We start from the raw sequence: 27,774 nt of genomic DNA, 5'->3' as shown, positions 1-27,774 counted from the left end.
TCACACAATTCCTGTCTTTACCCAAGTTCAATGTTGCTGTATACAAATAAATACTTTAAGTAATTATTAAAGTATGACTCAAAAGACCTTCACAGCATTACTATGTATTCCTCATAACAGTTCAGCCAAAATGAAAACAAGTACCTGTGTGGGTCTTTGGAAGTTGGTATGATTTTTGCACATTCTCTTTTACAGAAGACGCCTTCAATCCAAGATTTCTGGGACTGAAGAGAAATATTATATCTTTTAAAAGTGATAAGCAATAAATAACTACTTATGGATCTGTTAATGAAATTTGCACAAAGAAGCTCTCTCGTAATATTTATACCTTTAATGTAGAAATGACAGATAATATTGTGAGCAAGACCAACCGGTTACTGTTGTGCTGTAATAGCTGCAGTTTATTTTATTGTTGATGTTCAGAATTTTGTCCCATTAGTGAGACTGTAGTCCATTGCTGGACAAACAAAACCTCTATAGATTGAAAAGGGGAAAATGTACAGTGGGAAGGGAAAAGAAAGATGGAAGAGAAAATTAAGCAGGTGTTTTAAAGATGAAAGAATAAAACCTTGTGTTAAGAAATCACCCTCATGTTGTCTCCTGGCCTGCCTCAAGCAGCAAATGTTCCTTCTATCTTAGAATGCCTTAGAAGAGTCCATGCCCACTTGACCTCTGGAGTTTAGAATTCGAAGATAGGGTCAAAAAGCTTTCAAGCTTTCCAAGATCAGATGGACTGAATATAAGATAAAAAATGCTGATGTTGTGGCATTTGCCTCCGCTTGAGATGACACAAGACTATATACCTCATTCCCATGATAGTCTAACCATGCAGATAATAATAATAAAAAATGAACATACAATGTGGATTAACTGCCTTGCACAACAATCCCCAAACTAAAAAATAAAAAATGGGTGCTAATGGAAAAAAATGCAGTTTAAAATGGCACTCCATGTTCAGTGGCCCTAAGCAGCTGGGGTGAGCGGGGGCTGAGTCTGGGGAAAAGGTAGGGATTGTAGAGGAGGGGTGCAGGGAGGTAATGCAAGGCCTGCAAAGGGACAGAAGGAGATGCAAGAGGGGAAAGGAAAGCCAGGAGGGGAACAGAAAGGAAGGCAGGGGCTAGAAAAGGGGATGGAGCCACAGCAAATGGGGGGAAGCAGGAGACAGTACATGGGAAAGGTGCCAAAAAAGAGAAAGTGGAGGTTGCCTTCCCCATGTCATTACAGGTCCCCTATGTTTTTAATACTTATAACTCTAACTTTTGCACAATATGCATTTGCAAGATCTACACAACAGCACCGGATGTTATGATGAAGGCAATGACATTTCTTGTTAAAAATATTATCATAAATATCATATTAACAATATGTGCTTCTGTCCCATTTAGCAACAGTAATCACACAGATAAGCCAATATATCAAAAAAAAGAATCTTGTTTAATGAATGCATGTTTAAGATTGCCCTCTGGCTACTATTATAGTGAAACCATTTTTTTTTTTAGCCAGGTAGCAAAACGTGTGTTTTTAAACTACTCATTATGGTAACAATAAGCCAATAGTTTGAGTTATCAGATGGCTAACTACAAACAGTGTAAGAGGCTCTTACTAAGAGCTGTAGGCTCAGAAATGCCTATTCCCTGTTTCAAGAGGAAGGTCTCCAAAAGCCCGTGTGACTAGCACCGGTGTGCTTTTTGGTCCATAGGATGAGCTTGCATGCAGAAAACCTTACACTAATCAGGATGTCAACTATTAACATATATTTAAATGCGCACATTTTTTTTTCCAACACTTGTACTTTGTCCTCTGGTATCTGAGAGGGGGTGGGGGGAAACTGATTTTTTTAAAAAAATGCTGTGTTTTAGATTTGTAGTCTTTGTAGCCTGCACTCTCCTGGCTTTCGGCAAATGATTCAAAACTGAGTTATTCGAAAAGGCTTTTTACTCAGATAGGAGGGCTATACTGTAGAGAGCGGGTCTCAAAAAGATGCTTCCATATCGAGTTAGGGACCATAGACTTCACCACTATGTTGCCTTATGTACTATCTATTGTGCTCCTATGTACTACCTGTGCTTTAAATGTGATCCTACTGGGTAGTTCTATGTTGTCTAATGTCAGTTCTAGAATTGCTTCTGCATTTCAACATTTCTTCAACTCTGTATTGGATTTTTGCTAATGTTTTGTCTTTGTAAGCTTGCATTTATTTACCCTGTGGTATTATTTATTGAAATGTCCTTGATCCTGACTGTACTAATCTCACACTATGTAATCCACCTTGAGTCTCAGTGAAAAAGGCAGAATATAAATGACATAAATAATAAAAATTTTGGAATAGCTGACTGGTATAAGGCAGGCAGGGGCATCACATATATGGAACTAAATTCTAATGCTGTCTTTTGCACCACCTTATAATACATCTTGAATTTAATAATAATAACAACAGTGCACATATATACTATTCTTCTAGACAGATTAATGCCTATTCAGAGCGGTGAACAAAGTCAGTGTTATCATTATCTCCACAATACAGCTGGAAAGCAGGTGCTGAGAAGAGTGGCTTACCCAAGCCCATCTGCTGAGCTCATGGCAGTAGTGGGAGTCAGAGTGCTGATTCACAGCCCAATCACTTAACTATGCTACAAGCAGAGAACTGAAGTAAAATAATCTTCCCATTATACCCTCCAGATCTGATATGCAATTGGTATTGCTTGATTTTCTCTCAATATATGGAGTTTCCACCTTAAATTACACATAGCTCTCCAAATGACACAGAGTAGATCATATTCCAGAAGCCAAACACAGTTCAATAATTTAACACTGGCAACCAATGGATAACATGTATTTATCTAGCTCTGTGATTAATTTTGCAAAACATGAAGTATGTTTTTATATTGTTTATATATATATATATATATATATATATATATATATATATATATATATATATATATATATATATATATAATATTTTATATTGTTTGGAAACTTACTAGACATCTGGAAAAAAATATATAGGTTGCAAGGTAAATATGTCAGTCTTCCTACGCTATTACAACACAGCTTATTTACCCTGGGATGAAGATAAAGTTTAAAATCAGGCAAGACTAGGTTTTCTTGTTTTCAGACCAACATATTTTAATTCCGGAGGATGGTGGCCAATAAGCAATTTTATATATTAAATATTTAAATTAAGCAAGCCTCCCATGAGGCATAATCAGGCAGATTTGGGGTGATGTTTTTTATTTTATTTAGTTCTCACTTAAGACTATTTTATTTAGTTCTCACTTAGGACTATAGGATGCCAAATGAATATTCTGGCTCTAGCCCAAAGTGGCTTGGTCTGGCCCAACAATTACACTAAATAAAGAACTTTTTCATTCTCTGAAGTCACACCTAAATAAAAAAGAAAATCAAACATTATGTTGGAGACACGACTGGGCTGTTTTCCAAGACTTACAGTGCAATCCTAAGCAGTTTCTCCAATCTAAGCCCATTGAAATCAATGGGCTTAGACTGGAGGAAGTCTTCTTAGGATTGCACTGTTAGTGAACTCTGCTCAGGGTTGGCATTATTCCTACAGGGAGGTTAGAAAATCCTGGCTTATCTGCATATATGAGTGGTAAAGGGCCAAGTGGTAAGATTTTGGAAAAGTTATAAATGTTTATAAAATATCTGCACACTGGCATCATGTCTTTGATACTTAAGAACCGATTGGAGCATCTGTGATCGTGCTCCTCTTGTAAGCTCTGAGATTTACCATCTAAATAACATGTTCAAAATATTGCAGAATTTCTTTTTCTATCATGTTCACCCTACCAACCCATACTGTTATGTCAACCTCTTGGAGGGTCCATGTAAAGTCCTTTCATTTTTTGCATGGCTTTTATTTTTGGATTTTGCCACAAACTAATATAACACTCTAGGTTGTTTGGGGTTTTTTGTCTGTAGGAGAAATAGATCTTAGGTTCACGTCTCCCAGGTCCAAGTCCACTAAACTGACTGGATTTGTTGGCAACCTTTTTATATTGCACTACAATTTCAATTTAGAACAAAGCAAATAACTTTCAGGGATGGTCAACATAACCACATCCCATTCTTTTCATCATAATTTTCTTTTACACGATTGATTTAACTGATTTCTAAGCTGGACTGACATTTTTAAAAAGTTGTTACTGTCAAATACCTTTCAAGTAGTGAATCAGAGATTGAACGGAGTCGAAAGGTCTGCACCTCTGGATTCACCTCACTTTTACCTCATAAAAATGACTGCACACATAGAAGTAGCATTATTTTTGCTCTGGTAGGCAGAAAATGGATCACAGATTTCCCTAGAAATTCATATCAGCTTGTGACTAACCTGAGGTTGTTTGAAAGAGAGTGAAACACCCTGAAAATCCTGGTATATAAAGCAAATGATTGTTGCTTCGAGAATATTCTTTTGCTCTCCAAAATGACTTGCTTGGTTGTGCAAATAATTCCTCAAAGTGAATAATCAGTTAAGGGGCAAATAAGGCACAGGTATCTCAGCAGTACAAATTCATTTAAAAGCATTATGGACTGGTAATAACCCAAATGAGATAAAAGGCATCTTACCAGACAAAACATTTGACTTTAAGGTGAGAAATCAAGACCCACCCCCAGACTCACTGGTGGAGTCAATTGATCCAACTCACAGATCTATGTGAGGAGTATTGTTATGGATAATAAAAGCACTAACTATATTCTAGAACTTGTGTTCTAGAAGTTATGAAAAACAATACAATCCTACAAGTACTACTTCCCAGTGGAAACTCAAACCCCAAAATTACAACGAATACATGTAAAACTATCTACTGCAGGAACAAAATTGAAGTCATCCTTACTATAGCAGTGGTCAATAGGCATCAGGAATGTATAGTCTCTTATTTCTTCAGAATTTTAAGGGACCAACAGTGTTTGCAGCCTTACAACCTTACTTGCACATAGAGTTATCCAACTGTTTTTGGACAGGGATTTTGTGCATTATGTGGGTTCATATTTTTTTAAAAAACAAACAGAACAGTGAGGTTTCCCATTTTTGGGAACACAATAGTGGCAGCAACTAAATATTTGCTTATAATATCAGTGCTAAAATCAAATGAATCCTACCAGAAAAATAGCTATCAACACTTAGGAAATTAACAATGCTGAAAAGAGCAGAGTAAGGAAGTCTGTTTTAAGAAACTGCTCCTTCCCTACCGACATAGAATAAACCACCTCATTTTGCAACTGTAGAACACTGCAGGCTTTGACCATTAAATAGACCAAGCCATGCATGGGCCTTTCTTCTCCCTTTACAGACAGGGACAAACAATACAATCTAGTAATAACCACCTTTTGAATGACTGAAGCCACAGAATCAGAAATAAAGCAACGTTTCTCCCACCTCCATCAACCAACCACATACTCTGCCAGGCTTATGCTATAGCTTCTATGCATCCTTTCTGCTTTGGGACCTTAGTACAATGGCTGATCTACAAAAGTGATAAATATTGCAAAGAGCTAAATGAGAAGCAGCAATGAAGAAAAGGAATTATTCTACAAGACTTTTTTTTAATGCTCTAATTTTGGGGTGATCAGTGATAGTCAGATACAGAGATATGCTAGGAGCTCCAGCACAAACTCAGTGAGCCATACACCTCTTTGTACAACTTTTTACCTTCATTTGAACTTTCATCTTGTGAATTTCGCTTTCTTCTCAGTTAAAGCTCTGCTTGAAAGCCAACAGTTTTGTACTCTTCCTTCTTTGTTAAGGCTCTGAAACTCCTGCAAGAACCCCAGCATAGGCAAGAGGAAAGAAAAGCTATTCAAACAAATCCCAAGGAGCACTTCACTTGATCCTTGGACCACACACACGGACAGGATGGATGGTTAATGTTCCACTTCCCTCTATCAGTAAATGGCAGCTTTTTTATGGCTGGAGTTGCTCCTCAAAGAACCCTGCCAGTTACATGCCAAGGCTGCCTTTTACACAATATGTCAGCAATTGGCAAGTGGGCAGATGAAGATAACTCAAACTCTTTAGAGTAGAAAAAACTGCAATACTCAGTGGATGTTTTCCCACCTCATGCAAGACACCCTATAATTTCTCACTATTCACAGGTTAAGTAATGAATAATGGAAAGGAGTAAAGTTTCCAACCTTTAGGATCCTTTATCTGGGAACCTGCCAGGCAGGGCAGGGCCCTCGAGACAAACAATCTCAGATTTCAGTTCAAAAGGCTGATGGGTGAGGGAAGAGAGTTGCAGATACTCTTAAAAATGTGACTGCAACATCAGAATGTAAGAAGAGTCCTGCTTCATCAGGCCAGGAGTCCACCTAGTTCAACATCCTGTTTCACACAGAGGCCAACTAGATGTCCTAGAGGGTCAACAAACAGGGCAGAAAGGCCTTCCCCTGATGTTGCCTCAAACCTGGACCTAGCAATCAGAGATTTACTTTCTAACTTGGAGGGTGCCTAGTCACCATGGCTACTAGCCACTGAATCTGTCTAAGCCCCTTTTAAAACCATCTGTTATCATTATGTCAACTGACGTGAATTCCACAATTTCGTTACTCACTGAATAAAGAAATATTTCCTTTTCTCCACTCTGAATCCATTACCCTACCAATTTCATTGGCTCTCCACAGAGCTCCCGCATGGTGGAAGGAAATGGTAGTTTACTGTGACCCAGAGTTCCTGAGTCAAGAGTCGGGTTACCCGGTTCTCTTATCCTCCCAGTGGGAGAGGGGACCTGGAGCTTATCTCTTTGCTGTTCGCATCGAGCTCCTTGTGCCGGTGTGATGGCATAACTTCTGGGAAGTGAAATCATCACACAGATGTGTGGGCATGAGTGAGTTTTGCGGCAGGCTGATTTGGGCTCCAAATGGGCCTGATTTAGCCCATTTGGGGACCCAAATTGGCCCACTGCAAAGCGTGGGAGTGCTTGTGGAGGGACATGATGACATCACTCCTGGGAAGTGATGTCATTGCACCTTCCTGGAAGTGTAGCAACAGAGTCCATTCACACACCCTTCCCCCCACCAGCCAGGTAAGTGGTGGCAGCAGCAGAGGGTGAAAGTGGGGGATCCCCCAGGCGGGGGGTGGAAGGGGATCCCTACTCCCGAGGGACCTGGCCCAGGCTGCAATCCCTACTACTATTCAGAAATAATTGACATGTAAAGAAATTTAAAGATCCTTAAAAGAAAGTGATTTCCTTGTAATCAATGTCTCTGTTGTCCAGCTCGAGAGATTTTCTGGAGCCAATCTGCTACTGCTTCTGTCTCAAACAGCAGCCAAAACTGTTGGACCTCCTAGGCCTATCATATGAAGAACTACGTCCTAGATGGGAAAGGCAAGGCAAAGCACCATAAGATGGGAAAGGCAGGACAAAGCACCATAAGGTATTTGGAGCAAGTGCTGCTGCTGTTGCTTATGGTAGGATCTGCAGACCCAACTATGTGTCTCTCACACAAATACACATAGGGTTGCAACCCCATTACCTTTAAACTGGGGAGTGGGGGTTGCCACTCCTCCTCAAGGGGGTCTTCCACTTTCAGTTTAAAATAAAAACAAGGGCTCATCAGGGCCCCCAAAATCACCCCCCCAACTGTGTGGTGTGGTGGTTAGAATGTTGGACTAGGATCTAGGAGAACTAGGTTCTCAACAGCAACAGTAGTTCTATGTTTTCTAATGTCAGTCCTAGAATTGCTTATGCTCTGTTGCAGCATTTCTTCTACTTTGTATTGGATTTTTGCTAATGTTATGCCTTTGCAAACTTGCATTTCTTTATCCTATGGCATTGTTTATTGAAATGTCCTTGATATTGACTGTGTAAATCTCACTCTATATAATCAGCCTTGAGTCTTAGTGAGAAAGGCGGACAATAAATGACATGAATACTAAATAAAATAAATTGTATTTCTGAACATGTTCTTGGTGATCATTAAGGACACATACTTGGAAGTGAAAGCTGAGCTTTCAGTTATCCATAGCAGAGACTTTGAGACCAGTAACTGTATTAGAGAGGGTTACCGTAAAACTCTAGCAAAACAGAAACTGAAATGGAAACCACATCACAGAATGCAATACTGTATCCAGTAAGGCAGTATAGAAGGGGCAAAGAGTAAATGTTTCATTTAGGAAGTGCTGGAAGTTGGCATTCCTTCTGATACTTAAAAAATAATGTAGGTGGCAGTAGTAGGTAAGCTTGGTATGTGGGTGCGAGGTATGCATATACCTTGTAGACTGCTGAGTTTCTTCCTGCTTCCCACTCCTGCCTTTGATCAGGCTGAAGAGGGTCATCCCAGTCCTTGATACCCAGGGAGAGAGTACATAAGAGATGCATCCCTTGGATGCTCACTGATGCTGTGGACAAGGGGTGTGCAGTTCGGGTTTTGGAAACCCCCCAAAAAACCAAATCACCCCAATTCGGGTTGATTCGGGAAAACCCGAATCGATTTGGGAAACCCAAATCGATTCGGGTTTTCCGAATCGCCATAACCCGAATCGATTCGGGTTGATTCGGGTTTTTCAATGGGAAAATGCCTCCGTCTTCCCGGATGCCTGGGGGAGGCATTTGCCCACCGAATCAAGCCAAAATTGGTGGGAACCTTCCTCTAACTCCTCTCTAACAACCCCCCAAGTTTCAGACCGATTGGACTTTGGGGGCCATGTTATGGCCCCCCAAACCAGGTCCCCCCATCCTCACCTAAGAAAGGGAAAAGTGAGCGTCTTTTTAGCTTGCTGCTGCTAATCTTCTTCATTATTTCCTATGGGGAAAAAATGAAGAGGCAGGCTTCCTTTGCCAGGGGTGGCATTTTGCATGCAAAATGCCCCCCAACCCTCAGGGGCCCTTCTCCCACCTTCTCCCACTGTTTCTTGAACAGCTTTAGGTTACACAGCAGGGGGGCACACCAAAGGGCATGGCAGCAGTATCTTACACAAAAATATCACAACTCACGTAACATCAGAGAATCACAAAAACACAATTCCTGTCAAAAACACTTTATTTCTTGAACAGCTTTAGGTTACACAGCAGGGGGGCACACCAAAGGGCATGGCAGCAGTATCTTACACAAAAATAACACAACTCACTTCACATTAAAGAATCACCCCAAAAAATTGCTGCCAAAAGCACTTTATTTCTTTAACTGCTTTAGGTTACACAGAAGGAAGGCACAACAGGGCATGAAAGCAGTGTACTACACAAAAATAACACAACTCACTTCACATCAGAGAATCACCCAAACACAATTGCTGTCAAAAACGGTGAATTGGGTTGTATTATTTTGTGTAGTACACTGCTATCATGCCCTGTTGTGCCCTCCTACTGTGTAACCTAAAGCTGTTCAAGAAATAAAGTGTTTTTGACAGGAATTGTGCTTTTGTGATTCTCTGATGTTAAGTGAGAGTTGTGTTATTTTTCTGTGTGGGGGACTGCTGGTGTAATGTGTCATAATGCTTTGCCTACTTGTACTTTGAAAGGGAGAAAATAATTTTTTAAAAACTGTATTTTGTGTTGTTCGTGTTTTATTCTTTGTTGTGCAGTTGGTTCCCATCATAGGGAACAATGGGGCTGGCTGGCCAGCCATCTCTGTAGGTGGTGGGGGAATTTGAGGGAGAGTGTCTGTGGTTCAGGTGCTCTTTCACAGGGACTAGCTGGCACTCAGAAGTGTGCCCACCATTGTGGCACCCCTGGGCTGTGCAGAATTGCCCAGGGAAAGAGAGTTTAGAAGTTCCCAGCATAGGGAACAAAGGAAGAGGGCTGGCCTTTGCCAGCCTGTTCCTGGGGTTATGGGTGTGGGGCTGCTGGGGGTGGATTTGGGTCTGTGAGGGCCTAATGTGGGGATTTGGGTCTGTGTGTGGCAGCTGGGGGGGAATTGGGTTTGTGTGGGGCTGTAAGGGGTGGACTTTGGGGGCTGAGAGCACCTACTTGGGGAGGCCATGAAATGCCCCCCCAAGTGGGAGAAGGCTGAGCCTTGGTGGGGGGTGGGAGGAAAGGTGGAAGAAGGGCCCCTGAGGGTAGGGGTGCATTTTGCATGCAAAATGCCACCCCTGGCAAGACAAGCCTCCCCCTAGCTGTAGTAGAGAAAAGAGCACCTACTTGGGGAGGCCATGAAATGCCCCCCCCAAGTGGGAGCAGGCTGAGCCTTGGTGTGGGGTGGGAGGAACGGTGGGAGAAGGGCCCCTGAGGGTTGGGGACATTTTGCATGCGAAATGCCACCCCTGGCAAAGGAAGCCTGCCTCTTCATTTTTTCCCCATAGGAAAAAATGAATGAAGATCAGCAGCAGCAACCTAAAGCTATGCCCTTTTTTTAGGCGAGGATAGGGGGACCTGGTTTGGGGGGCCATAACATGCCCCCCAAAGTCCAGTCGGTCTAAAACTTGGGGGGTTGTTAGAGGGGAGGTAGAGGAAGGACCCCACCAATTTTGGGTTGATTCGGTGGGAAAATGCCTCCCCCAGGCTTCAGAGAAGCCTGGGGAGGCTTTTTCCCATTGAAAAAGGTAACCTGAATCAACCCGAATCAACCCGAATCGGCATACCCAAATTGGCTGGGCGATTCGGGTTTCTGCTATACCCGAATCGGCTTCTCGATTCGGGTTTGCCAGATTCGGGAAACACGAACCAGGGTGCCTTTGCACACCCCTAATGTGGAACCTAAGGGATTGAACAGCTGAAAGAATGCCTTGCCTCGTGAACTGCTTCTCTTGGACCAGTGCTCAGAAGGTGAAGATCCTTCTTCAGGTCCCAACTCCGTCTGAGGCTGCATTGAAGGAGGGGAGTGTTATCACTCAGGTCTAGATCCTGCAGGCCTTTGGTGTGGTCTTCCAGATTGAATGACTCTAACATCTGCACGTGGTCAGATGTGATTTTATGCCACTTGAGGTTTGCTATAGTCAGCATTTACTGTGCCCTCTTTAGCAAGTCCATGGCTTTTGCTGGTATGGACACAGATTTCAGCCCGTCATCCACGTAAAAATCCTGTCCACTGCTTTGCATCCAGGCCCTACTTTTCTCCTCTGCATAGTTTGCCGCAGACCATAGTTGGCAATCACAAGGGACGTTCCATTTTCAAAGATGTGGACTATCATGCGATATTCAGTGATCTTCTGGCAATATTGCTCAGCACTGAACCATAAGAATCATAAATAATTGCAGTGGTCTTCTCTGACGAGGAAGGAGTAGAACATCTGCTGGATGTCTACCATGACAGCTACAGCTTCCTTCCTGAAGGAAGTAAGCATACCAAGTAGGCTGTTGGTCAAGTCTAGTCCCATGCGGAGTACCTTGTTCAGCAACAAACCTTGAAACTGCATGCTGGAATCAAACACCACTCTGATCTGACCGGGCTTTGGAGGATGGTATACTCTGAAGAATGGCATGTACCAACATTTCTAACCCACCCAAAGTGGAGACGCGAGTTCTGTGTGTTTATTCTGCATAAATCCACAAAGTGGACCTTCATCTTGGGCATCCTTGCCAAGGTCCTGCACAAGGTGTTGAGATATGGCCTGTTCATGATTGTTGGGTAATTGCTGCCTAGGCATGCAGAAGGGGAGCGGAGCAACCCAACTTCCAGACTTGTCCTGCCAAAGTTACTTTTCCATCAGCTACCAGAACTGTTTGTCCTCTATAGATGGAGCAAGCTTCTTGTCGTCTTTGGTCATTTGGAACACTTACCTCCAAAGACAAACTCTTTCTTGGTTAGTGTGGTCCGGACATGTCTTCTGGAGCTGGAGGGACATGACCTTTTGGATGGTATGCATATTTATGGTATGATAAACTTTAAATTAATGTGAATTTTAAAAATCATTACATTAGATGTGCCATTTTGAGAGTATGAAATAAATATAAATTTAGGCTATGCCCCAAAATGGCACTATAGATTTCACTACAAGAAGTTTTTTTAGATGAGAAATGATATTCAAACATAAAGATATCGAGATATATTAGATTTTGTACAAGGTGAGAGATTGCAATATACAAGGATACCCATCATTTTTTTTAATGCACCATTAACAGAATGATTTAAAGTTGATAAAAGTATTATGAATTCGAATCAAACTATGATGGTATTTGAAACAGAATTATGTATGATTTATTAATGTTATTGCTAAAAAGTATAAACTAGTTGAAATTACAAACAGAAGAACAGGTGAAAATATGCATGATAAAGCGGGAAAGAACTTTGGATTTAATATACAGATAAGAGAATGTGGTTTAAGAGCCTTAAATTTACATTAAATTCCAGTCTGACAGAAATCTCTCATAAAATGATGTATGGGGTATATGTCACCAGAGAAATGAGCAAAAATGTATAAGGTGTAATATTGTTGTAGAAAGGAACTTTCCCAGTTCCTTCTTCTGGGAGCAGCACAAGGCAGTAGCCGTCTACAGTACAAGTGGGGAACTAGCAAAAAAAAATTCTTCCAAGATGTCATTTCACACACATCAGTGTACACCTTCAATCACTGCTCCTTTTGTGGGCTGTTTGTTAACTGAGCAAATAAATTTTTCACTCCATGACTGGATCAATGATCTAGCAGAATTCCTAACAACATAAAAATTACATAGTTCACACACGTAGGTCCATCATTTGAGGAGTGCAAAATTAAGGATTTCAGAGTGTGAATGAAGTGTCACAGATAGAAATAAACTGAATAGATCCAGGGTTAATCTTGTACATAAGCTGACAAGATATTTTATCTTTGCCATCACATACGGGCAATTAACAGATTTCTTCCAGAGTGGCTCAGTCAGCTGCAGCTTCTTCTTGAAGACAAAAGGATATCCTCTTATACTCCCATACTAGTTCAAAGGTGAATCTGGTGCCTGATTTGTTGTTCAGACAACGAACTTTAAAATAATAAGGAATGTATGCAGTTTTTCAGCCACCACAGAAAGAACAGGTTCATATTAACTTTATAATTAAGTTGCCCCAAAGTATTTACAATTAGAATGCAAGTCTGTGTCAAATTTATAATCTCTGTTCTTGAGAATTCTTTACCCTGTGAAACATCCATAACTACTAAAACCTCACAATAACTGATTTATGTTAATGGGATTACATGGAGGATCGGAGCTGTTCCCTTCACTTGTTTAATGTTCTTTTGTCAAAAGAGATTTCTGCAATATTTTCCAGATAAAATGCCAAACTAAATAGAAATTTCAGTTTGGGCTGTTAACACAAATAGTTCGATCCTAAGCAGAAATCAATGGGCTTAGACTGGAGTAACTCTATTTAGGATATGCACTGAAAGCCTCCCTCCAAGTTCCTTCTTTGGTTCCCAGTGCTCTATAAATGACATACTGGCAAAAGATTGTCTGTAAAGCACTTTTGCTAGAAGGATAAAGTACACATTCTAAACTGCAGCCAATAAAAACATATATTTTTTAAATATTACTGCTATAAATAACAAACTTAAACATTGGAACTAGCAGAAAAGTCCGTCCACTTACCTTCTTCATCTCCATGACTAAAATATAACATTTTGCAGCTTTCAGCTCTTGGATTTCAGACTGAAGTTTCCATCTGCCTTTCAATCAGATAATGTTTACTTAGTGCTAGCAAGTAATGGAAACAATGCTGAAAAGCAATGATTACAAATTTCCATGTGCTTACATTTATGAGCTTTAAAGGGAGGGGGAGAGAGATGGACTCTGAAAACTCTGGTGAAATATTTGTTCTGTAATTAAATTGAAGACACCTTGTAATCAGGATCATGTGACTTGATCTGGTTTCAAGTTTATATACCACATTAGGGAAATGATTAACATTCATAATGTCTGTTGTTTGAAGTTTCAGTAGGTGCTTAGTTCACAATAAATGCCAGTGCAAACAATTTTAAATTTTCAAGCATATTGTGTATCTATATTGCCTCCCAGAATCTAGTGGTTGCTCCATAATCATCTAATGAAACATCTAATGCTGATTGTACTAAAATTAACTCCTAAAAATTGTAAATAGCGCTTTGTATGACAAGTGTCTGTTTTCAAATGCTTCAAAAAAGATGCAAAAAAAGTAGGTTCAGAAACGTTTATCTTAATTGTTTCTAGCCGAAAATGTTAACATTATTTTATTGTTTAAGCAGAACTTGTGTACTCCAACAGGCCAGAACTAGCTTGTCCAGTCTCTTCAATACTGAAGGAACCCAGACAAACTAGTTTTTCCACAACTAAATTATGGTGCATGCACTACTTTTTTTTCTGACATAAAGCTTCTGGAAATATAACCCCTTGTTCGTTCCTGAGCATTTGGACAGAAGCTATAATCATCATACTGTTCACGACGACAAAACAAATCGGCCTAAAGTTCACAGTTCGTCAGAAACGGGCTCTGACAAACCACCAGTTCGCGAACCACGAACCGCCCCCGTTCGTGATGAATTTTGGTTCGTATTTCGGTTCGTGCCCATCTCTAGTTCTGACATGAAGGTAAGTGATAATGCGAAGACATTCAGGGAATTCTGTCAAAGCAATTCAACATTTCTCAGCCCTAGCCTCATATGAAGCAGATAAACTCATGCAGGATAAAAACTAAACACACAAACATCATAAAAGTTTTTTCACAAAAAAATATTTACTTGCACAGTATCCAGATAACATAGGGAAAATAAAGTTATCAAAATAAAAGGTAATCAGTACAAACTCACTACTTTTGACAGGATCTAATGCAGATTTCAATATTCAATAAAAAGATTTATCTGATACATCAACAAAGTTATGGTGTGTTAACAAAGAAACATTTACAAATTGAACGAAGGTTAAGTAACAATGGAAAGGCCTAATGTTTACACATGCCCCAAAACTCTGATGTTTTAGAACCACTGTGAGAAGGGAATAACTACAGTGACAATATTCCAAGGGCCCAAGAAACCTGGCAAGCCTAAGGAACTGGCTTTTAAAATATGTCTGGGCTGGGCCGCAGTAGTGGGAGGGGAACAGAGAGTCCCATGCTGGCTTATATCTGTCCTGCTGATCATCACTGCTAGCAAGGTCAATCAGATGTTACAGAGTAATTACAGTAAGACAGAATCAAAGCATTAAGCTACACAGGACCGGAACACCTTCTGGAGTAGATCCTGAGAAGTGTACCCAATTATTTCACATCACACTGGATAATTTGCTTTCTTTATCCATCATAGTCCATAGAACAAAACAAGCAGGTATTGATCACGTCTACCAAAAAAAAAAAAAAAGACAGCAGTTGATGGTTCCCCTGAACAGTAACGAAAAATTTATACAGCGGCAATTCTAGCAGTCTAGTTGGCCAGTCTAGTTTTCAGTTTGCATAGAAGTGCTGATTTTTATTTTTGGTTACGCTGATCTAGCAACAAAAAATAACACAGACTTAAAACTTCATTCATCTACTTCAGTCATATATTGACACACCTTCTGTGTCATTCATTTTACAAGTGATAGACCCTTTTTGTCACTATGTATTTTCAAATGTTCCCCAGGTCCTCTAAAAGTTGTCCTCTCTTCTTTCTGTATGCCACTGGGGGAAACATAAAGCTTATTGATGAATTCTGTCAATGTTTCTTCTTTCTTCCTCAAAATATATTTTTCTTCATCAGGATTATTTGATTTGCTTATTTTCTCAAGTTATAACAGAACCTTAACAGCTTTTGCAAAATAGATTTGCCACTGGGTCATTTTTCAAGTTTCCATTTCTGAGAGTCCAGCACGGCTGAAGTGTCTTGTTTTTACTGTGTTCTCTTTTTCTAAATTGAGAATATCAGACAAATCAATGGCAGGTAATGGAGATCTCCAATACTGGAAAGAGTTGTAGTGCCAAACGTCATCTTCATGCTGGGAAAATGAATGTTATTAATGTATTATTACATCATTAATTTTTATATTTATTCAACAAAGTTTTATGCAAACCTTCTACACAAATAATGTCTCCATACTGCAAACCTCTGATATTAAAACAGCTGAACATTAAAACATTTAATTATATACCAAGTCAATAAAACATCTAAATACAGAACACGAAAATTACAGAGTTAAGTTATTCGGGGTTCTGTACACATGAAGATTAAATGCACTAATATACCTGTATAGGAGTGATTTTACTATGTATATATACTAGATTTTAGTATTTATATGTTGAACCATACTGTGGATGTTTTTAAATCTAACTTATGTATTTTAATTGATGAATGAGATTATATACTGCTATACCAAATGAAACAAAAACATCTTCACCCACGGTGGAAAACACCAATAGAGGGAGACAGATGAATCTCCCTGGGGAGGTTCTGGCATCACAATCAAGAAGGCCCTTTCTCAGGTTGCCACACATACAGCCTCAGATGGCAAGGGCACCGTAAGTAGGGCCTCTGAAAATGACTAGAGTAGATGGGTAGATGGGCAGCTTATATGTAAGTATGCTACCTCAAGCTGTATAGGGATTTATAGGTCAATACCATCACTCTGAAGTGAGCTCAGACACCTAGGGAAAAAATCCTTCACATTCTCAAATTCCAGCAGTTTAAAAAACATGTCCAGCAACTAAATGAAAATCAAGAGTAAGTGTCCAAACAAGGAACATATGTGTGGGAGAATCACATGTGCGAGAGAGAGAATCTCCAAGAAATAGATTCCTCTTAGCATCATATAAATTAGAGTTTAACTTGTGCTCCCTCTTGTGGATTTACTAGAGAACAAATATACCTTGTGAAATAATTATTTCAAGTTATAAGATGGGTAGCTTGTATTCTTTCTATCTGCAAGAACAGCAACGTTAACAATATTTTCCTTTTACCTGTATATGATTTTAATAGAAGCTGTTCTTGCATGAGTTTCCATTAATCATACACAAGCTACAAATATATTTTGTATTAATATTTCTATTCCAAAAGACTGACAATAGGAACAGTTATCTCCAATTTGGAACTTAGTTTTATTTTTTAAGATGCTACTTTTAAATATATATGTTACTTTTAGATGTATTTCAGATATATTATATCTCATATAGGTATTAGAGCCAGCATGGTGTAGTGGTTAGAATGTCGGACTAGAATCTGGGAAAACCAGGTTTGATTCCCCACTCTGTCACAGAAGTTTGCTTAGGTGACCTTGGGCCAGTCAAACACTATCAGCCTAACCCACCTCATAAGATTGTTGAGGCAAAAATAGAGGAGACGAGAGTTATAGAAGTCACCTGGGATCCCTACTGGGAAGAAAGGTGGGGTATAAATAAAAATGACAGTTGAAAAATTAATATATTAATACAGTTAGTAAGACAGTGCTTACCATATCCCAGGTGCAAGGATGTCAAGAAATTTCATTGCAGTGACTGATATTTTCAGCAATTATTTTACTGTAATGTCTCTCACTTTATCATTTCCCATAAAAATATTTTTATTGTATGACATGAAAATGCACATGCATGAAGTTGTTGTCACTGCTTATTTACACCATTCAATAGGTCCTTTCTTAACCTGGCTCCAATATTCAATAAATGGAGCTCTTAAAAGCAGTAATGAAATTACGGGAATTCGGCCAACCCTCCTGCAGCCTAGCTGCTTAGGGAGGTGGCCGTCGGTTGCCCTCCTGGATGGAGGAAGGGCAGACCAGCCTTTCCCGGGCATCCGGGGCTTAGCTGGGTGGGCGGAGCTAGAAGCCTCTTTCTGGAGGCTCCGCTCACCCAGCCGCAGTCTTGCTGAACGCTCGGAAGGAGAGGACGTGTTTTTTCTCCTCCCGAGCGTTGAGTGAGGCAGAGGCTGCTTTGGCGGCGGCGGCGGCGGCGGCGGCTCCTGCGGCGGCGGGCCTTGCTGAGACGGCAAGGGCAGCGGCGGGCTGTTCGGCGGCGGCGGCGGCGGCAGCAGCGACTCTTGCCGCGGCGGGCCTCGAGAAGGCTGCGAGGACAGCGGCAGGCCGTTCGGCGGCGGCGGCGGCGGGGGCTTCGGCGGCGGCAGCTTGCCTCTCGGCAGTGGCTGCAGCCCGGGCCTTTTGCGCCTTTCTATTTGGGCGAGGTTTCGCCGCTGATTAGGGCGGCCCGGCTCGGTGGGCCTCGGGCCGCGGACGCGGCGTCCTTTTGGGCGCCAGGGCGGTGGCCTCCACCCCGTCAGGGCAGCTGCATTGGGGCCGCGGTATTGGGGGCCATTTTGCATTGGGCCCAGTGGTCCGAACCCCCCCCCCCGCGCTAAAGGAACTGGGTGCCTGGTGGGCGGCTGAGATCCAAGGGGCCTGGCCATATAGTGGTCGGGACTTTAGGCCCTGAGCCTCGCTGTTTTGCCCCCCCCTTTTTCCCACCCATTCAACGTTCCTAGGTTTTGGCTGGGGGCTGGGAGCCCTGGTCTTTTTTGTCTTTCAGGCGGGGGGAATTTTTGCCTCCCCCCCCCCTTGGTCGAGTGGCGGCCATTTTGTGTTGTGATCGGCGGCCATTTTGCGGATCCCTGGCTGGGGTGGTGGCCTATCTGTTCTGGGAACTGTTTTGGTGCGCTTACTGGGGTTTGGCATTTGTGCTGGTATTATGCCCCCTAAAAAGGGTGGTGGCCCTCCTAAGGGCAAGCAACCTGCCAAACGGGCACCTGCTAAGCGAGCTGCTCCGGCAGCTAGCTCTTCTGAGGATGAGGGGGAGCTGATTAATCAGCAGAACATTTTAGAGCGTTTGGCAGCTCTGGAACGGAGTAAAGGTGTACCTTCGGCGGCTGCGCCTGGTAAGGGTAGGGCTCGGCCCATCAGAGGGGCGTCTAGAGATGCCACGAATAGGGAGATTCTCAGGCGTCTTTCTGTTTTGGAAGGTGTTGCAGGTCCTGCAGCAGGTAGTTCCAGTGGTGCTCAGCCAGCAGCGGAGGTGGAACCGGAGTTGGACGTCGAGCAAGAGGTGGTCTTGGACCCTGAGCCAGTGGCAGTGGCAGTGGATCCTGTGGAGCCTGTGGGTAAGCAACCTACACCTCAATATGGACTGTCATGGCCATGGGGGCCCTTTGGGCAGCCTCCTACACAGGGTTCTTCAGGTGCGCCCTTTGGGGCGGTGCAGCAGCTTCAGTCTGCTTGGCCTGTTCCTGGCCAGCATCCATGGCAACCTCAGGCCGTGGGGTCGGCTGGGGCTCACCAGGCAGCACCAGCTCAGCCCTCGTGGGTAGGATTTGATGCCCCATGGGGACAGGGGCAGGCTGGGATGTGGCCTGGCGGTGCTGGTGGGCTTTGGGGTTATTACCCCTACTCAACTCTGGCCTACGGACAGGTGCCTTTCAGTGCCCTCCCCTTTGGAGACACGGCACTTCCCCTTGGCGATCATTTAACTCAGGCCACCCGCGATAAGATTCTAAAAGGGGAATATGTTGATCTCTTTACCCTTCTTTTTCGTGAATTGGAAAAAAAGGATAAAGATGAGTTGGATGACAGGGATAAAGAGCGTCTTAAGCGACGCCGTGTTGATCGGACCTGGGCTAACTGGCTGCCAGGTTTTTTGATATATGCAGGGGTGTTGGTTAGGGCTCAGCCTCATAGGGCTGCATCATTGCTGCAGTACCTTGACATCATTTATAAGGGCTATACTGGCTTCTCTGGTGCTGCTTGGATGCAGTACGATGAGGAGTTCAGGATGAGGGCTGCCCTTACTCCTAATCTTCCTTGGGATCGGATTCACCAACAGCTTTGGCTGCAGGTGATGTCGCCAGCGAAGCCCAGTGTGGGGGACCGCTCTGATAGCGGCCATCTGGTGCAGCGTTCCACTACGGCCTCTGCAACCGCCACTACCCGCGCTACGGCGGGGCAGCAGGTTCAACCCCGGCTGCTTTGCTGGGAGTTTGCGTTTAAGGGACAGTGCGGCCGTAAACCTTGTAGGTTCCGGCACGAGTGCCCTTCCTGTGCTGGGTATCACTCGTACAATTCCTGCCCCAAACTTAGACAGGGAGGTGGGGGTAGGAAGCCCGGAGGCGGGGGTGCTCCCAGTCAGCAGCCTTCTGGTAAAGGGTCCCAGCCCGGTAAGGCTGAAGGTCCTTGAGCGGCTGCTACGCAATTACCCCAGGAGGCAGGATGCCCTCTTTCTGTTTAGAGGTTTCAGTTTGGGTTTTAGGATCCCAGTTCGGGGTCCACGTTCCTCGTTTATGTCGAATAATTTGCGTTCTGTCCAGGGTATGGAGGAGGTAGTTAGATGTAAGATAGCCAAGGAGTGTTCTGAGGGCCGGGTTTTGGGTCCTTTTGACTCACCCCCGGTTCCCAATCTCCGGGTGTCCCCATTGGGTGTAGTGCCCAAAAAGGCTGCAGGTGAGTTCCGCCTGATACATCACCTTTCGTTTCCCAAAGGTGAGTCGGTAAACGATGCCATCCCGGAGCATTTGTGCTCGGTAAGGTATACATCGTTTGACCAGGCTGTTAGGGTGGTGCGTCGCTGTGGGAGGGGAGCAGAATTGGCGAAATGCGATATTAAGTCGGCATTTCGTTTGCTCCCTGTCCATCCCGATGACTTTGAACTCTTGGGGTTTTCTTTTGAAGGGAAGTTTTACATGGACCGGGCTCTTCCCATGGGCTGCTCTGTTTCTTGTGCGGCATTCGAACGTCTCAGCTCATTTTTAGAATGGGAATTGCAGCGTAGGGCGCGTACCCGTGACTCCGTTCATTATTTGGATGATTTTTTGTTCGTTGGGATGGCGGGGTCAGGACAGTGTGCTCACCTGTTGAATACCTTTACCCATTTGGCTGATGAGCTGGGCGTTCCTTTGGCGCATGAGAAAACAGAGGGGCCTTCTCAAGTGTTGATGTTTCTGGGTATAGAGCTGGATACAGTCGAGCAGTGCTTTCGACTTCCCTTTGAGAAGGTCGCTGACCTTAGGGGCAGGCTCCTGGATTTCAAATCCAAACGGAAGGTGTCACTCTTGGAGTTGCAGCAGCTGGTAGGTCACCTGAATTTTGCCTGTAAGGCTATTGCCCCTGGTAGGGCCTTTCTGAGGAGGTTTTGTGATGCCATGTCATCACTTCGGGCTCCCCATCATCACCTTAAGGTTACTAGGGGGATGCGTGAGGATTTGGACGTTTGGTCTGACTTCCTCAGGGATTTCAATGGGGTTACCTTTTGGAGGGATGACCTGCTGCTCGAGGCCGAGCTGCAGGTAACATCTGATGCATCTGGCTCTTTGGGCTTCGGTGTTTATTTCCGAAGGCATTGGTGCGCAGATCAATGGCCACCTGACTGGCATGCCTGTGGCTTGGACAAGGACCTGACCTTTTTGGAGTTTTTTCCCATTCTGGTGGCTGTCCACCTGTGGGGACAGGAATTGGCTAACCATGTTGTCCACTTCTGGTGTGACAACCTGGCGGTGGTTCACGTAGTCAACTCCTTGACTTCGAAATCTTGCCGGGTCATGAGGCTGGTTAGAGCCTTTACGTTGTTGTGTCTCCGGTGGAACATTTTGTTTAAGGCCAAGCACGTTCCTGGGGTGAGTAATGGTGTGGCAGACGCTTTGTCTCGCCAACAGATGGAGCGGTTTTGGCAGCTTGCCCCGGAGGCCGACAAGGTGCCTGCTCAGATGCCCCCGGAGTTATGGCAGCTTGGGAGACCGAGGTATCCAGGGCCGTAAGGCTGGCATTGGCTCCCAGTACTCAGCGTGCCTACGACAGAGCGGTAGGCCAATTTGGTGGGTTTAGGAAGGATGTGGGTTTGCATCAGCTGTGGCCTATTCCTGTGGAGCATTTGCTGCAATTTTGCGTGCACCAGAAGAGCCGAGGGTTAGCGGTTAAGTCTATTCGCGGCCAGTTGGCGGCTTTGGCGTTTATAAGCAAGGCACGGGGGTTTTCTGAGGCCACGGGAGACTTCCGTGTGCGCAAAATGCTGGAGGGCTGGTCACGTGAAGCTGTGGTGCGGGCTGACCCTAGGGAGCCTATCTCTCCTGCACTCCTGAAGGGGCTTATCAAGGCCTGGGGGGACATTTGCACCTCCGGCTTTGAGGCTAAGCTCTTTCATGCAGCTGCTTTGGTAGCATTTTTTGGTGCAATGAGAGTTAGTGAGCTGGTGGTGCAGTCGAAGACGGATACATCTGGCCGGGCCTTGATGGCCCAGGATGTACAGTTTAGGGGGGATGGTGTTGCCCTCACTATTCGTAGGTCTAAGACTGATCAGAAACAAAAAGGGGCTGTGGTTAGCCTTGGAAGCTGTGCGGACCCGGGTTTGTGTCCAGTAAGGGCTCTGCGAAGGTTCTTGAGGGTGCGGGGTACCAGCTGCGGGGTTTTGTTTCAACATGAGGATGGTTTACCACTGACGCGCTACCAGTTTTGGGCAGTGACTCAAAAGGCACTGGCCAAATTGGGGTTAGCTGGTGTCAAATTCGGCACCCATTCTTTCAGGATTGGGGCTGCCTCTACGGCAGCGGCCATGGGGTATTCTGCACGGGCCATTCAGGGTGTTGGCAGGTGGAGGTCATCTGCCTACCAATCGTATGTTCGCCCTCTTAACCGGTTTTAAGGGTTTTACTAATGATGTTTTCTTAGGTGCTGTGTCCTGCTTGGAGAAACGTCGGATTTTGATCTGCGGGCACAGTATGGTGTTTTGGGCCGCTCATCAAGCTAGGAGGACACGAGTCGGGTCCCAGCTTGGTTTGTCTGAATGGGCTACGGTGGAGTGGCTGGGTCGTCGCGGCCTTCGGTGGCCCGGTTTGTTGCCACTCTTATTTAGGGAACGGCGGGGCCCTGCACCCCATATATTAGTCATTCATTTAGGTGGGAATGACCTGGGGTTTATTCATGGCAGGGCTCTCTCCCTGCAAGCGAAGTGGGATTTGCAGGAGATACTCCGACATTGGCCGGGAGTGCTGGTCATGTGGTCCGCCATGTTGCCTCGACGGGTTTGGCGTGAGGCGTTAAATCGCCCAGCCATTGAGCGGGCTCGCATGAAGGCCAATAGGGCCATCCAGAAAGCTCTGGCTGAGGGTTTGGGGGTGTATTTGCCACACCCCAGGATCAGGGCCGAATTTGCCGACCTCTATCGGGGTGACGGGGTACACCTGTCGGAAGCAGGCAATGAGATATTCCTCAGCGACTTGCAGCTAGGGCTTAGGTTGGCGCTAGGCCATTAGTGGGGCGCTCGGGCCTAAGCAGAGGCTTGGCTCTTGCGTTGGCGGGATGGAGTTTGGTTAGAAATAGCGGGCCGGTGAGCACCCTTGGCGTTTCCCTATTGGTAGGGAGGAAGGGTCTGCTAGGAGCGGCTGGTACTGCTTGTGACGGCTGCCAGCGCGCGTGGGCAGACTGCTTGGGGGAACCCCACGTGCAAGTCCTTACCTCACTGCTGTACGGCTGAGGATTAGGAGCTTGAAAGGGGGGAACCCATTTGCCTGGCTGGCCGGGTCTCCCAGCCATCCGCATGGAGGGCTCGCACCCGGGGCTTCGGGGCTCGCCCAGACAGGTCAAGGCGGAGGTCTAGGTAGGACCCCGTGGCTTGACCTGTACCGCTTTACCCTAGCTGCAGTTATGGTTATTGTTGTCGTTGAGGTTATTTAATAAAAGTGGCCCTTAGATCCAACACCTGTGTCTGTCTTCATTCCGACTGGGGGGGCAATTCGGCCAACCCTCCTGCAGCCTAGCTGCTTAGGGAGGTGGCCGTCGGTTGCCCTCCTGGATGGAGGAAGGGCAGACCAGCCTTTCCCGGGCATCCGGGGCTTAGCTGGGTGGGCGGAGCTAGAAGCCTCTTTCTGGAGGCTCCGCTCACCCAGCCGCAGTCTTGCTGAACGCTCGGCCCACCCTCCTCACCCTGTTCTTGGTGCAGGATTAGCCGGCTGCTGTTTGCAGAGCCAGGTAGGAATTTTTTCCTCTTATCCCCAATTGGACATGGGATAGGGGGTTTTTCGCCTACCTTGCACCTAGTCTTGAGTGATGGATATTGGCAGGTGGTGGTGCCTGCTAGTGGTTTCCTTGGCGGGATGGAGTTTGGTTAGAAATAGCGGGCCGGTGAGCACCCTTGGCGTTTCCCTATTGGTAGGGAGGAAGGGTCTGCTAGGAGCGGCTGGTACTGCTTGTGACGGCTGCCAGCGCGCGTGGGCAGACTGCTTGGGGGAACCCCACGTGCAAGTCCTTACCTCACTGCTGTACGGCTGAGGATTAGGAGCTTGAAAGGGGGGAACCCATTTGCCTGGCTGGCCGGGTCTCCCAGCCATCCGCATGGAGGGCTCGCACCCGGGGCTTCGGGGCTCGCCCAGACAGGTCAAGGCAGAGGTCTAGGTAGGACCCCGTGGCTTGACCTGTACCGCTTTACCCTAGCTGCAGTTATGGTTATTGTTGTCGTTGAGGTTATTTAATAAAAGTGGCCCTTAGATCCAACACCTGTGTCTGTCTTCATTCCGACTGGGGGGGCAATTGGAGATAAGATTAGAAGTTAGTTTTTTTGATATGGAGATGACTAGCAAGATTACTTTTCTTATAGACTATAATGTTTTTGTCACAGCTTTAACTAAATTACAAGAAATTGTGAACCACTTAGAACTAGATTAATGGTAGCAATAATTAGACAATAGGGGTCACTGAAGGCTGAAAAATGCAGTTGCCTTCTAAAGCCAATTTAGGAGCCTGTAGGAGTTGCAAACGCTTCAACTATTCAGACAGCTTTTAGTTGTTGTAGTACAGTGGCTGGACAAAATTTCCAAAAGGATCTCTCCAAAATGGGTTGGTTGTCAACAAAATAGAAAATGAGATTCAAAATAAGTATATGTAAATTGATGCACACTGATTTTTTAAAAATCATGAATAGATGGGGTGTGAACAATCAGGAAAGTGGTCTGGCCAATAATAGTGAATCATTCAGTGAGGGTCCTGTGTATAATTCTGATCACCCAGAATGATACTACAGAACTGGGAGATACAGGGAAGGGTTTGCAGTAACGTCACCAAGAAGTTAAGTGAAAACACTGTGTGTGAGACAACCATAAGAACTAAGTTAGAAGTTTTTATATGATGTTACGCAGGAAATGTGATTAAAGGGTTTTTTTTTCCTCCTGTATGATACTACACTCAGGACCACCCAAGCCAATTAACTGGCAATAGAAATTATTTCTTCAACCAACACGTTAACTTAAAGAATCTACAATCACAAAATGTGATGAGCAATAGCTTAGACTGCTTTAAGAGAAAATTAGATAAATTCATAAAGGACAGTAGCCAAATACCAGCTGTTAGAGAGCTTGCAACTAGGTTAGACTTCTGCCCTCATGCTGTTTGGCTGACCTCTGCTGGAAACAGAATACAACTTACAAGGCTGTTCTTGTTTTAATAAACTGGTAACATGTACAGTGTATGCTGCTGCTGGTGAATACTGCCCTCACATCATAGCTGACTTATGGCAACCCTTTATGGTAGAGTTTTCATGGCAAGAGACTAACAGAGGTGATTTGCCATTGTCTGGCCCTGTATGCCTGGTCTTCAATGGAGGTCTCCCCTCTGATTACTAACCAAGGCAAACCCTGCTTAGCTTTTGAGAACTGACAAGATCAGGCTCACCTGAGCTATCCAAGTCAGGATATGCACACTGCATAGTATATGACTTAACACAAGATGGTGCGACACTTCTTCAAATTTTATTGTAATTGCCATTCCCAATCCTCGATTGCACTGCTTTGTGCATGAAGCCAACAGATGCGCTTCAGGCTTTATAAAATTAACAAAAATACATCTACTATACAAAGAATCCGTGAAAAATATCAAATTAGTGATATTTAACCTCCTAACTGCATTTATGTCTGTGTATGTTAACTTAGCAGCAGCAAGCTACCACTTACTTACCTGTTAATTTAGACTGCTAATCAAGATGCCATTTCCGAAACACTTGCATGGTGGCAAGTCACATCATGATGTTTCTATCCTCATTAAAGAAGCCAGGTCAACATTTAAGGAATAGAATTTGTCTTCATAACCATTTAACATGCTTGTCTCTCACTGAACTTTCTTATTTGTGTTTTGGGGTTTTTTTGTGAGGAGGAAATGTATACTTATTTTTCTTTGTTCACATAACTGTAAGGGCTGCAGTTTTTAGGTTAAAAGGAGTTAAATACCCTTCTCCTTCCATGGCTGTCTCTGCTTAACATGACCCAATGGTTGCACTCTGCACACTGGCATTCCACGTTTGCACACCCGGGTCCAGAAGATGAAGGCAAGGTCTGACAAGGAAGAACTGAGCATGGGAAGTTCTCCTACCAATAACAACAGAATTCACCTGGCTCGCCTCTCATTGCGCTATTCACTTTGGTAATGGAAAGCTGATAGATACCCTGCTTAGAATCAAGTTGTAAAGCCGCTGCTAAGGGGGCCGAGAAGACACCGGTCCGTAGAGGCAGACGGCCCTTCTTGGCCCCGTTCCTGAAGGGGAGGAACGGGACGACGGTTTGTTTCCCCGGAGCCTCCCCTTGCCCGCGGCCCTCCCGCCTTCCATACCTCCTCAGCCATGGTTTTGTGGTTGCACAGATGCGCCAGGGCTTCTCCTAAGCCAGCCGCCTCGTCGCTCTCACGCAGCGGTCCGGGTTGCTCTTGCCGCCGCGTCAGCGTTCCCTCTCGGACGCCACCGCTCGCCGCCGGAGCTTGCTCTTCCTCAGGCCCGCCCCGCTCCAGGGCGGCGGGCCGCTTTGCAGCCGTTTCCTCGTCCTCTTCCGCCCGCTTCCGTTTCTTGCAGCCGCCGCCGCTCCAGGGCGTCCTGCTGCACCGCGGCTCTCTCAGCTCAGGCTCACTCCGCGCGCGCTTCGAAGGCGCGTGAGACACGAAGGTCTCCCAGGGCGCGCAGTACGCCACCGCCTCGCCTCGCCGTTTCGCCATCGCGGCCGGCCCGGCGCGACCCGGGAGCTCCCCGCGCCGCTGCGTCCGCGCCGTGTTCGAGAAGGAGGGCGGGGCCACGCGGGGCGCAAGCGGCCTAATGGCCTGGCGCTTCAGCACTTGCCGACGACCCCTGGCGGGTATGGGCCCCAACCTCGCTTGCCTGACGGTTGATCTGAAGTATATTGATACCTAAATTGATTGCATTCGTAGGATTAGATAATAAAGTAAGCCGGCAAGTTTACAACATCGGAAAGCGTGCCTAGACCAAACCCAGTCCCGTTTAGTTCGGTACCATCAGCTCATCTAGGACAAGGGGTAGCTATCTGAACACATTCGCCAATCTTATTTTTCTCCTCGGAAGAACTTGCAGATTTATTTGATTTCTTCTAGTTAGACACAGTAGACTACACTAAGCTAAGAGAAATCCTAGAGCTAGTGTTGTATAATTTCGTGTTGGACTAGGATCTGGGAGACCCAAGTTCAAATCCCCTCTGCACCGCTCTACCACTGCAACATTCTGCCCCCTCGTCCTACACGTGATAACCAGGCTTAAGTGACTTTTAAAATTACTTTTTCAAAGCTAATTTAGATTAAGAAATGTAGTGCTAATGTAGCTATAGGGAGGCTGCTGAAGATTGCAATTGGCAGATCAGTTGCTGTCCCAGTTTCCCATCCCATGCCCAGCCTTTTTTCAAACTCATTCTAAGTTGGGACTTTCTGGACTGTCGCAGCAGGTAGGGGACTAGGGAAGCTCTCTGTAGGCTGCCACCACTCTGGGACAAGTTTCCTTGGAATGGCCCAGAGCACCCAACCAACCACTTGTTTACTCTTTCCCAGTCGGTTTTACTTTGTGTGACCAAATGAGGCATGATGATCCTTTAACAAGGACAACTTTATTTAACAAGTTTAGTAATAACTGGTGTTCAAAACTGTGAAATAAAGAGAACAGTAAAAGTTGGTTTTAGGGTTGCCAGGTCCTTTGACTCCCCCTGTGGGAGATTGGGAGCCTGGCACCCACCTTGCTGTGCCCCAGGTCCTC

At 44.9% G+C, this 27,774-nt stretch overlaps 2 protein-coding genes across 2 annotated transcripts in view; both read right to left on the bottom strand.

Annotated features, from left to right (window-relative positions):
• TRPM6 (transient receptor potential cation channel subfamily M member 6) overlaps positions 1–5,685 on the bottom strand; it is a 104,712-nt gene extending 99,027 nt beyond the window's left edge. Inside the window, exons 1-2 of the mRNA XM_054986516.1 lie at positions 5,672–5,685; positions 145–224 (exon numbers count right to left, since the gene is read on the bottom strand). Coding sequence (XP_054842491.1) covers positions 145–224; positions 5,672–5,677 — 86 coding nt within the window. The 5' untranslated portion in view covers positions 5,678–5,685. The remainder of the gene's footprint in view (positions 1–144; positions 225–5,671) is intronic.
• An 8,876-nt stretch (positions 5,686–14,561) lies between these two features.
• Positions 14,562–26,790, bottom strand: C8H9orf40 (chromosome 8 C9orf40 homolog). The gene is made up of 2 exons (XM_054986934.1): positions 26,361–26,790; positions 14,562–15,806 (listed from the first exon to the last, which is right to left on the bottom strand). The coding sequence occupies exons 1-2, from the start codon at positions 26,733–26,735 to the stop codon at positions 15,654–15,656; spliced, it is 528 nt and encodes a 175-aa protein (XP_054842909.1). The 5' UTR covers positions 26,736–26,790; the 3' UTR covers positions 14,562–15,653.
• Between the last annotated feature and the right edge of the window lie 984 nt (positions 26,791–27,774).

Source organism: Eublepharis macularius, chromosome 8, assembly GCF_028583425.1.
Source record: "Eublepharis macularius isolate TG4126 chromosome 8, MPM_Emac_v1.0, whole genome shotgun sequence".
Classification (NCBI taxonomy): domain Eukaryota; kingdom Metazoa; phylum Chordata; class Lepidosauria; order Squamata; family Eublepharidae; genus Eublepharis; species Eublepharis macularius.
This window is presented reverse-complemented; position numbering and strand designations above follow the sequence as displayed.

Coding starts and splice junctions, on each gene's coding strand:
- C8H9orf40 (XM_054986934.1), bottom strand. CDS start 26,735: ATGGCGAAACGGCGAGGCGAGGCGGTGGCGTACTGCGCGCCCTGGGAG. Junction 15,807..26,360: donor ACAAAACCATGGCTGAGGAG/GTATGGAAGGCG, acceptor TCATTTTCCCAG/CATGAAGATGACGTTTGGCA.